The sequence below is a fragment of the Mchenga conophoros genome, linkage group LG14, assembly GCF_057382185.1.
Source record: "Mchenga conophoros isolate Kocher_MC1m ecotype Shallow Benthic linkage group LG14, M_conophoros_male_GT1.1, whole genome shotgun sequence".
Taxonomy (NCBI): domain Eukaryota; kingdom Metazoa; phylum Chordata; class Actinopteri; order Cichliformes; family Cichlidae; genus Mchenga; species Mchenga conophoros.
In genome coordinates, this window is record NC_140539.1 from 5,478,866 (window position 1) to 5,491,086 (window position 12,221).

Here is a 12,221-nt window from a genome sequence, read left to right on the forward strand (position 1 = left end):
ACTCGTTGTACTTGGGCTACCTGTAGTGGTATGCGGGAAATCTTAATTTGTTTTATTTAAAATTAAATAACATACAAAAAGGTATGCAAAGACGACACGAGAATTCCCGAGGCTCTTCTGGGAGCCGGAGTCGACCAGAAAACATCTCCCGAGTGTGAGTCGGGCAGCCTTTCCTTATTCCTTTGTTTCCCTGGGCATTAAAACTGCAAGGTGGCAGACAGCGCTGTGCTGCAGCACCAAAACGCTGGTAAAAATACAGTCCTTTTCCGTGGTGCCGCCATGCCTCGATCCCAGCCACCATCGATGAGTCGGGGGCCCCCAGGAGAATCAGTGGGGGCACGGAGATGCCGTCGGTGAGTTGGGGACTATCGCCTGGATGCCAAAGCTCCTATTAGCCTGGAGAATGTGATCCCCTTCTTCTGCGAGTGAGCGGTAATCCGTGGCCAGCAGCGGGGAGTTGGCACTGGAGCTGGCAACTGTCAGAGGAAGAGATGAGTGAAGAGGAATCCGCCGTCATCCGTTTCTAGCAAGGACAGAATGCTCTCCATGAGCTCGAGAGAAGTGCCATCACCCAGGCCAGAGAGAGAGAGGAGTTTCTCAGCCCTCTGCATCGGAGAGGAAGTAGCACTGCAGTAGCAGTGCCTTGAAAGTGGTGTAATTTCCTTGGTTGGGGGGATCCGGGAGGAGGGTCATCACACGGCGGCTGGACAGTGGATCCAGCGAAGCCACCACCCCTCAAATAATTTGGGGTCCTTAGGGGCTAAGTAAAGCGCTATACAAATACAGGCCATTTACCATTTATTTTACCAAATTATTATGCAAATAGGATTTTAGTGTTATAAACTTTATATAAACTTTACATTTTTTGTTTTCAGTTAAACTCATATTGTGTATACACACAGGGCTCCTTGAATCACTGATATCAATCTCAGACACCTGCCATAATTAGTTTGTCATGTGAGCCCAATTAAAGGAAAAAATCACATTATTAAGCTGTTAAGATGTTTCACGTTATTAAGCATGCCACAGGTTTAAAAAAATATGGGAATAGAAAAAGAACCTGTCTGTTCCAGAAAAGTGTCAAATAGTGCAATGCCTTGGAGAAGGTATGAAAACATGAGATATTTCACAAAAATGTAAGCATGATCATCTTACTGTGAAGAAATTTGTGGCTGATTCAGAGCACAGATGAGTTTGCATAGATAAAGGCATAATGAGGAAGGTTTTTGCCAGACAAATTCATCAGATTAAGAGAGCAGCTGTTAAAATGTCATTACAAAGCAGCAAACAGATATTTAAAGCTGCTAGTGCCTTTTGGAGTCCCATGAACCTCAAGGTGTAGGATCCTCCAGAGGCTTGCAATTGTGCAACCAATGCTCACAAGCAGAAACGGTTGCAGTGTCCCAAAAATACATGAAGATTAATTTTCAATTTTCAACAACCGCTTGTATAAGCTAGCAGCTTATGCAGCTGATGTTAAGGTAAAGTGTCCTAAAAGTCACACTTTTTCTCTGACAAACAGTTTAATTACATTGTCATACTGTGTGAGTCTATCAATGTTCAATGCACTTCAGTTCCATTAATGCTGGCCAACAGCAGCAAAAATAGCAGCACTTACAGACAGAAAAATTCAAGATATCCTCAGCAACCAACCGTCACTATCACTTTCATCAGACAGAAGTAATCTTCACTGATTCATCGATTCTTAGTTTTACAGCCTCTTCCAGAGTTAAAAAACAAAAACCCTGGATACCTGGCATATTGATAGCTAAAGTAAACAGGCTACACTCACTACAGATGAACAGCAGCCAGAGTTTTTGAGGTGACTCAAAAAACCTAAAATAATGCAAAAATATTTAACTGGCACATATTAGTTTTATCTGGATTTATTGCTAAGCATTGATATTAATTCAAATAATTTAATATTACTGGTCTCTCATGACTAAAACACATTTGTCCCATAGCAGCCACTGCAGCTTGGTTCATACACTTGAATTAGGAAGGGTAAGATAACAGAACTCAGTTAACTGTAATCTACTGATGTAACAGATGTAACAGGGAGATTTTACACACTGTCATTCAAGAAAAGTGATAACATTAGAAACCTGAAATTTTATATAATTCATATTAAGTTTGTCTCATACATTTTACAGATGCAGATTTTTCTACAGATTTACACAGATGCCAATGTAAGGATACGCTTTTGAGAAAGTGTAAGGACATTGCTCCTTTTTATCCTTCAAGCTTGCACTTTAGCTTGCAGCACCAGTGGTAGAATGGATACGGCATTTTTAGAATAATTAACTGTTGATATTGTCTTGGATCAGATGGCCTCAATCCCAAACAGAGCTACTGCTGATGATGCACTGTATGAGCAGAGCAGCATCTGGAGAAGCTCTTGGTGCTAGGCAGCATGGTGATGCAGATGTTAGAAATGCCATCCTGGTTTGAACTAAAGCTGAGGCTCCTGTACCTGCATGGGTTTGCTTCAGGTACACCGGCTACCTCTCAAACTCTGAAGACATGCACTTGTGACTCTAAACTGGCTGTGGTACAAATGTGACTTGTGGTCAATAAGGCTGGAAAATTGCTATTTAGAGGTAAGTATATTATAGGTAGGCCCCAAAAAGTTGATTTTGTTCATCTGGATGTAGCGTAGAATCAACGGAATCAACTTTTTGGGATTTCCTTACCTGGAGGATTGAGCATAGATGAAGAAATTATAGGCAGGTGTTTTTCAAGTACCATTACAGTAGCTTGTTAAATGTTTATTTTTAAACAATTTTTAAGCTGTATTCTTTACAATGAGAATGAGACTGCTGTCACATAACAAAGTAAACACTGGATTAAAGAGATCAAAAATATATTCACAGCTTTATAAAATCTGTGGTTGGTGCATCCCTAACATACTGCTGCTTTTATTCACCAGTGCTGTTACTAGTTGACTGACTTTGAGGATTTTCTTTTTAATTTTCCTTTTCAAAAATTGTTAAACGTTAGGTGCAGATATGTTTTAAGCTGATTGCATTGAACATTTTTACATATGGAAACATAATGACTGTGTGAATTAAATGTGGTGCCTTCATACTCCCAGCTGACTGAATCTGACATTGTGTGGGTTTCATGGCTTGTAGGTATGACACTGGGAAAGATGGCTTCATCGACCTGATGGAGCTAAAGCTGATGATGGAGAAGCTGGGAGCTCCACAGACTCACCTGGGCCTGAAAAATATGATCAAAGAAGTGGATGAAGACTTTGATGGCAAACTAAGCTTCAGGGAGGTGAGGAAGTAGTGCAAACACTTTGGGAATTGCTCCAAACAGCCACATTTCAGATAGAAAAGCTGACCCATCACAAAGAGATGTAGCAACTAGTCTTGGTTGTTGTGTCCTTGGGCAAGACACTTCACCCGTTGCCTACTGGTGGTGGTCAGAGGGCCCGGTGGCGCCAGTGTCCGGCAGCCTCGCCTCTGTCAGTGCGCCCCAGGGTGGCTGTGGCTACAATGTAGCTTGTCATCACCAGTGTGTGAATGGGTGGATGACTGGATATGTAAAGCGCTTTGGGGTCCTTAGGGACTAGTAAAGCGCTATATAAATACAGGCCATTTACCATTTAACTAGGAATTTCTTTTTTTTCTACTAATTTCTTAGTAGAATAAACAAGGGGGGGAAAAGTTTAAAAGTAGTTTAAAACTAAGAAACACTCAGATTTTAATGGACAATGCCAAAAACTAATAGCAAAGGCATTTAAAATCGTTAATCAAATTCTTCTTAAGTGTGTGATACCTCGTATCGTGCATTATGAACATTGCACCTTATACTCAATTCAATTTTATTTATATAGCGCCAAATCACAACAACAGTCTCCTCAAGGCGCTTCATATTGTAAGGTAGACCCTACAATAATACATACAGAGGAAACCAAACAATCAAATGACCCCCTATGAGCAAGCACTTTGGCCACAGTGGGAAGGAAAAACTCCCTTTTAACAGGAAGAAACCTCCGGCAGAACCAGGCTCAGGGAGGGGCGGACCATCTGCTGCGACCGGTAGGGGTGAGAGAAGGAAGACAGGATAGAAGACATGCTGTGGAAGAGAAACAGAGATTAATAACAAGTTTCATTCAATGCAGAGGTCTATTAACACATAGTGAGTGAGAAAGGAGACTGGAAAGGAAAAACTCAATGCATCATGGGGAGTCCCCCAGCAGCCTACGCCTATTGCAGCATAACTAAGGGAGGATTCAAGGTCACCTGGTCCAGCCCTTTTTGCTTTACCAAAAAGGAAAGATTTAAGCTTAATCTTAAAAGTAGAGATAGTGTCTGTCTCCCGAATCCAAACTGGAAGCTGGTTCCACAGAAGAGGGGCCTGAAAACTGAAGGCTCTGCCTCCCATTCTACTTTTAAATACTCTAGGAACAACAAGTAAGCCTGCAGTGTGAGAGCGAAGTGCTCTAATAGGGTGATATGGTACTACAAGGTCATTAAGATAAGATGGGGCCTGATTATTTAAGACCTTGTATGTGAGGAGCAGGATTTTGAATTCAATTCTGGATTTAATAGGAAGCCAATGAAGGGAAGCCAGTAGAGGAGAAATATGCTCTCTCTTTCTAGTCCCTGTCAGCACTCTTGCTGCAGCATTTTGGATTAACTGAAGGCTTTTCAGTGAGTTTTTTGGACATCCTGATAATAATGAATTACAGTAGTCCAGCCTAGAAGTACTAAATGCATTACCTAGTTCGTCAGCGTCATTCTGAGATAGGATATTTCTACTTATAGAGATGTTGCGCAAATGGAAGAAAGCAGTCCTACATATTTGTTTAATATGTCCATTGAAGGACATGTCCTGGTCAAAAATGACTCCAAGGTTCCTCACAGTGTTACTGGAGGCCAAGGTAATGCCATCCAGAGTAAGAATCTGGTTGGATACCATATTTCTAAGATTTTCAGGGCCGAGTACAATAATCTCAGTTTTATTTGAATTAAGAAGCAAAAAGTTAGCGGCCATCCAGGTCTTTATGTCTTTAAGACATTCCTGCAATTTAACTAATTGGTGTGTGTTATCTTACTTCATGGACAGATAGAGCTGGGTGTCATCAGCATAGCAGTGAAAATGTATACTATGTCTTCTGATGATACTGCCTAAGGGAAGCTTGTATAATGTAAACAGAATTGGTCCTAGCACTGAACCCTGTGGAACACCATAATTAACCTCAGTGTGTGAAGAGGACTCTCCATTTACATGTACAAATTGGGGTCTATTATGTAGATATGATACAAACCACTGCAGCACAGTACCTGTAATACCTACAGCATGTTCTAATCGCTCTAATAGAATATTATGGTCAACAGTATTTAACGCTGCACTGAGGTCTAGCAGGACAAGCACAGAGATGAGTCCACTGTCAGAGGCCATAAGAAGATCATTTGTAACCTTCACTAAAGCTGTTTCTGTGCTGTGATGAGCTCTGAAACCTGACTGAAACTCTTCAAATAAACCATTCCTCTGCAGATGATCTGTTAGCTGTTTGACAACTACTCTTTCAAGAATTTTTGATATGAAAGGAAGGCTAGAGACGGGCCTATAATTAGCTAAGACAGTTGGGTCTAGGGATGGCTTTTTAAGTAAGGGTTTAACTACTGCCGGCCTGAAGGCCTGTGGTACATAGCTGATTATTAGAGATTGAAGCATTAATTAATGGCAGGACTTCTTTGAGCAGTTTTGTAGGAATGGGGTCTATAAGACACGTTGATGGTTTGGTGGAAGTAATTATTGAAGTTAACTCAGAAAGATCGATTGGAGAAAAAGAGTCTAAATATCAATGGTACTAAAGGTAGCTGTAGATACATCTGTGAGATGATTATGGGTAATTTTTTTCTCTAATGATTAAAATTTTAACAACAACAATGAAGAAAAACACTTAAACTGATTTTTAATTTATGAAAACATGTTATTACAAAAGATGTTCACATATTACCGTATTTTCACGACCATAAGGCGCACTTAAAAGTCTTAGATTTTCTTCAAAAAGTACGGCGCGCCCTATAGCGCAGTGCGCCCTGTGTGTTGTAAGGAGGACATAGTAGAGAACACCATGAGAACGCTAAAGGGTGAAGTGTGGGCGCAACCCTGAAAATGGCAAAGAGACACGCTTACGAAGCACAGTTTAAACTGAAGGCCATCAGCTACGCGGAGGAACATGGAAATCGAGCAGCGGCGAGAGAATTTAAGATTAACGAATCGATGGTTCGCAAATGGAGGAAGCTAGAAAACAAGCTCCGGCAGGTCAAGAAAACGCAGCTGAGTTTCCGCGGACATAAGGCGAGGTGGCCCGAGTTGGAGGAAAGACTCGAGCGGTGGATCATCGAGCAAAGAACGAGCGGGAGAAGCGTTTCGACGGTCACCATTCGGCTAAAAGCAGTTTCACTTTCACTTTTTATGAAACGGTGCCATTTTTCCATCCGGACCAGGACTACGGTAGCGCAGCAACTTCCAGCGGATTATAAGGAAAAGGTGGCCATCTTCCGCTCCTACTGCAGCAAACACATCGGCGACAAACACATCCAGCCCAGCCACATCACAAACATGGACGAGGTCCCGCTCACTTTTGACATCCCGGTGAGTCACACTGTGGAGAAGAAGGGGACCAGCACGGTAGCGATACGCACAACGGGGCACGAAAAATCTTCTTTTACTGTTGTGCTTGGCTGCCATGCTAATGGACAGAAACTGCCACCTATGGTGATTTTTAAGCGAAAGACTTTGCCTAAAGAGAAGTTTCCAGCAGGAATCATCATTAAGGCAAATGAAAAGGGCTGGATGGATGAGGAAATGATGAAAGAGTGGCTGAGGGAGGTGTATGTAAGGAGACCAGGTGGTTTTTTCCACGCATCACCATCGCTCTTAATCTGTGACTCTATGCGTGCCCATCTCACAGCCGATGTGAAAAAACTAGTGAAACAAATGAACTGTGAGCTTGCTGTCATTCAGGAGGCCTGACAAAGGAACTCCAACCGCTGGACATCGGTGTGAACCGCCCGTTCAAAGTAAGGCTGCGAGCGGCCTGGGAGCGATGGATGACCGATGGAGACCACAGTTTCACCAAGAGTGGAAGGCAGCGCCGGCCGAGTTACGCCACAATTTGCCAATGGATTGTAGATGCTTGGGCTAACATGTCTGCTGGCACTGTTGTTCGAGCTTTCGCAAAAGCCGGCATCATTTCCGAGGAGCCGCACGGCACGGAAAGTGACTCTGACAGTGAAGAAAGTGAACCTGGCATGTTTGATGGAGATTTAGCGCAGCTGTTCAATTCAGACACAGAGGATGAGGACTTCCATGGGTTTGATGATAAAAATGTGAGTACCAAACTTTGTTTTGCTCCCGCTTTATTTTTAAATACGCATACGGTACTTGTATGCGCCCTATAATCCAGTGCGCCTTATGTGTGTGTTAAATACAGTAATGGCACACATAACTGAGACCGTGCCTTTTAATACAGTGCGTCTTATGGTCGTGAAAATACGGTACTGAAATATGACAAATGAGCATCTAAATAAATAAAGCACAACTGAAAGGTGTGGCACATTGTGCTGTGCATTACTAAAATTGCACTTATCTATAAAACTAAGCAGTTTCCAGGCCATCTGGTAGATGTAATCTTACCTGCATGTTCTGGGTCTACCCCAGGTTCTCCTACCAATAGGACATGCCCTGCCGGAACACCTTACCCAGGAAGCGACAGCCTCACTGGCGCCATATCTAGATTAAACGACTGGTTTGTCTGGAAATGACTAGTGACACCAGTACGATTAGCTGTATAGTCGATTGTGTGGGTAATTCTTCAAAAAAAATCAAAAAACAATCATTTTTAGGCATGTAAATAAAGTTAAATTATTTTTGCTGTTCAATACCTCAGAAAGTTCAACTTACGACTTCCGGTGTCATGGTGGCGAGAGTAGCAGCATAAACAGGAGCTCCTGCATCGATAGCTAAAATAATCCGCAATTCAAGAATATAATCCATTAAAAGCGACTTTCCCCTCAAGAATAATGAGCGGAGATAAAAATAAGAAGGGACAAGCCCCAGGCCGAAGCTTAGAAATGCGACTTGAGAGTAAGACAAATGAAACATGCTCCAAGCAAGAGGGCGAGAAGATGGCGGCGGAGGCCACAACATCAGTGCTAGGCCCCTTCAGACAGGTGGTGAGTGAAGTAGTGGCGGAGGGCATGCAAGACCTTAAGGCAGAGATGAAGAAGGAGCTATCGCTCGTGAGAACAAGTTTGAAAGAGGACATGAAAACCCAAATGAGCGAGTTAACACACAAGATAAATCAACAGGTTACCGCCGCCACAAGCAGGATCGAGGAGGTGGGGAAACGTCTGGAAGAAATGGAAAGAAACATGGTAGGGAAGGAGAAATGGGACATTGGAGTGAGGGATGCCATTGTTCAGCTGCTGGATAACCAGCTCCAAGAGAAGGCTACGGATTTGGAGGGGCGCTTGCGCTGTAATAACATACGGATATATGGCATCCCTGAGAACATAGAAGGCACCTCCATGCTAAGGTATGTGGAAAGCATGATGATATCGGAGTTGGGGGAGGCGTGGACTTGGGCAGCGAGAAGAACCTAGGGATAGAGAGAGCTCACCGGGCGCTGGGAGTGCAGCCGCCGCCGGGGGCGCCCCCTTGATCAACGGTGGTGCGCTTCTTAAAGTTCAATATTAAAGAACAAATCCTACGCGCTGCATGGAAGAAGCATGTATATATAAAGGAGAAACGGATTTTCTTTGATCACGACTATGCCAAAAACATACAAATGAAGAGAAAAGAGTATGGCCCGGTTAAAAAAGTACTTAAAGAAAACGCCATCCGGTTCCAGACCCCGCTTGCTAAAATGCGGGTTCATTTTGACTCGGGAATGGTCTAATACAATATCTAAGAAGACGCGGATACACGGTGGCCACAAGAAAGCCCAAAGGCATTACAGCGGAGATGATCAGTAGTATGCTACCGACGAGTGTGGTTGGGCCGCGACGCGCCGGGAATACAGCTGATCTACGCAGGAGCGCACGGGAAAAGCTGAAGGTTTTCCAGTGCACGGAGAACGTCGGTACGGAGGAATAACACCTGTGCCCCACCGGCCCCGTTTCGCTGTTAAGACGAACATAAGACCAACGGAACAACAGGTGCACCGGGCTGCTGATCATTACAGGGGGGTATATGGCTGGATGGCCTCCTCCCCTGGCCATGATGGAATATGGCACGTCGATCCCCCTTTGATCATGGAGTGGTGAGGGTCCGATGCAGGTGACTCACATGTTTTTTGTTTTTGTTTTTTGGTTTCCCTTTTTCTTTTAAAATAGGAAACGAGAGGGGCCCCACACTGTGGCATTTCCCCCAGACTGAGAGGAGAGAAAAAACCTCTCTTATGGAAGACCTGGTTTATTTGGTTAAGACAAGTTCTGTCTTTGTTCATGTGTGTTTATTATGTGTTCTGAGGGCTGGGAGTATTGTTATGTTGGTGCAGGAAAATAAGTTGGAAATACATAGAACATATGCGGTATTATAAGGTATTGTCTTTGAATGTAAATGGTATAAAGAATCCCATTAAGATTGCGTTTCTACAAGAAATGCATCTACAGTATCAAAGGAAGAATATGAGAAGTGGAAGAGAATGGGATTCAAAATTTTTTTATTATGCCTCACATAGATCTGGCAAAAAAAGAGGAGTGGCCATTCTGATACCGAACAAGGTTGGTTTTGAGTTTACTGGAGAACATAAAGATAAAGAGGGAAGATTTGTGTTGGTGAAAGGGAAAATGGAACAGGAAGACGTCACGCTGTGTAATATATATGCACCCCCTGGTAGTAGTAGTACAGGGTTCTTTAAAGAGATATTCAGTCTTATTGCCGCAGAAAGTGTTGGTACATGTATATGTGCAGGAGATTTCAATTTACTTCTCCATCCAAAATGGGATAAAACTAGCCGAGACCGGAGGGGAACTAAATTAAAGAAACAAGTAAAAACAATGTTATCTGAGTTGGGGCTTATAGATATATGGAGATATTTACACAAAAATGAACGCAAATTTACATTTTATTCAGCGAGACATGATATGTACTCGAGGATTGATTACTTCTTTACTTTTAGTAAAGATCTCCACAGAGTGAAGGATTGTATAATAGGACAGAGAGATTTATCTGATCATTCGGGACTAACTATGAAGATTGGGTTTAAAGCTAGCCCCAAAAACACCTTATGGAGGCTTAACACAGGTCTGTTAAATAATGACTCATTTAAAAGAGAAATGGGACAGGAGTTAAAAACATATTTAGAACTCAATGACAATGGAGCAGTTAATCCTACAATTTTATGGGATGCGGCTAAGGCTTAGGGGTAAAATTATTGCAAAATGTGCAGTCCTAAAGAAGGTGAGGAGCAAAAAAGCTGTCAGATTTGCAGGAAAATATGGAAAAATTGGAACAACTGCACACCGTTACAAGGTGCCCCCAGGTATTGGAGCAGATGAGGCCGGTTAAACAGGAGATACACAAAATTTTAAGTGAGGAAATTGAAAAAAAATTAAAATATAATAGACAACGGTGGTATGAGGCAGGACCCAAAGCTGCTAGGCTATTATCATGGAGTCTCAGGAGGCAACAACAGGAGAACACTATTCATAAAGTTCGAAATTTAAAGACAAATAAGATAACTAATAAACTCGAAGAAATTCAGAGAGCATTTGAAGAATATTACGCTGAGGTATACACACAACCGGATAAAGCAGATGAGCATAAGATTCAGAATTTCTTATCCAGCCTAGATCTACCATTTATAGGTAAGCAGCAGAATGAAAAACTCGTCAAAAATATCAGCAGAAGAGATTAACATTGGGATCTCAAAACTCAAGGCTTTTAAAGCCCCAGGATGTGATGGATTTCCACCAGAGTGGTATAGGCAAATGAGGGAACCCTTAATCCCGCTACTAAAGGCCTCTTTTAATTACACTCTGAGTGGGGGGGGCGCTCCCACCATCGTGGCGGGAGGCGTATATCTCTGTCATACCAAAAGCAGGGAAGGATAAAACTGACCCCAGAGGTTATAGACCTATTAGCGTGTTAAATATAGACTATAAACTATTTGCCGCAATTTTGGCTAGGAGGTTGAGTACATTGATGCCCACACTGATAGAGGAGGATCAAACAGGCTTCATTGGTAACAGACAAACACACGATAATATCAGAAGGGCCATTCATATTATTGACCAGATACTTAAAGGGAAAACTGGAACAGTTCTCATTGGGCTTCATGTGGAAAAGGCATACGATACGGTCGGGTGGGAATTTCTGTTTCATGTGTTGAAGAGATTTGGGCTATGTGACAGGTTTATCCAATGTATAAGAATGATTTATATGTCTCCAACAGCGAGGATCAAAGTTAATGGAAGCCTCTCAAATCGGATAACACTACAACGTGGCTGTAGGCAGGGCTGCCCGTTGAGCCCACTGCTCTTTAACCTTTTCATTGAGCCAACGGCTCAATGCATCAGAGAAGAGACTTGATTGGCGGGGGTTACAACGGGGAATGTGGAAAATAAAATTTGCTTGTATGCAGACGACGTGCTGGTAGCGCTAGGAAACCCGGAAGAGGGAATTCCTCTGCTTATGGAAATACTGGAAGAATATGGCAGACTGTCTGGTTATAGACTAAACATTCAAAAAACTCAAATCTTGACATTCTTTTTTTTAACCCCTCAAGACAATTGGTAGCAAGATATAGATTCGGATGGCATCAATTTCAAATGGAGTGTTTGGGGATCCTGCTGACAAAAGACCTTGCATTGTTATATGAAGTTAATTATAATCGGGTGGACAAGAAGATATATGAAGATCTGGAGAGGTGGGGTCTGCTCCACCTCCATCTGGGCAGCAGAGTTAATAAAGATAAATATCCTCCCAAAGCTGCTATATTTGTTTGCAGCGCTTCCAGTGGAGGTTCCAGCAAAACAATTTAGGGAGTGGGATATGCATTGCTCAAGATTCATATGGGGAAATAAAAGGCCAAGAGTGAAATATGCAACAATGCAGCTGCCTGGTGAGCGGGGGGGCATGGCTCTACCGTGCTTTAAGGATTACTATCTGGCAGCCCAGATCAGACCTCTAGTGTGCTGGTGTAACTCTAAGTTTGAGGCAAAATGGAAGGACATTGAGCTTTCTTTGAT

The 12,221-nt window shown here is 42.6% G+C and overlaps 1 protein-coding gene across 1 annotated transcript in view; it reads left to right on the plus strand.

Annotated features, from left to right (window-relative positions):
* The window catches only part of efhd1 (EF-hand domain family, member D1), a 30,455-nt gene that overhangs the window by 7,124 nt on the left and 11,110 nt on the right, over positions 1-12,221 (plus strand). Inside the window, exon 2 of the mRNA XM_085244872.1 lies at positions 3,135-3,282. Within this exon, the coding sequence (XP_085100998.1) occupies positions 3,135-3,282 (148 nt within the window). The remainder of the gene's footprint in view (positions 1-3,134; positions 3,283-12,221) is intronic.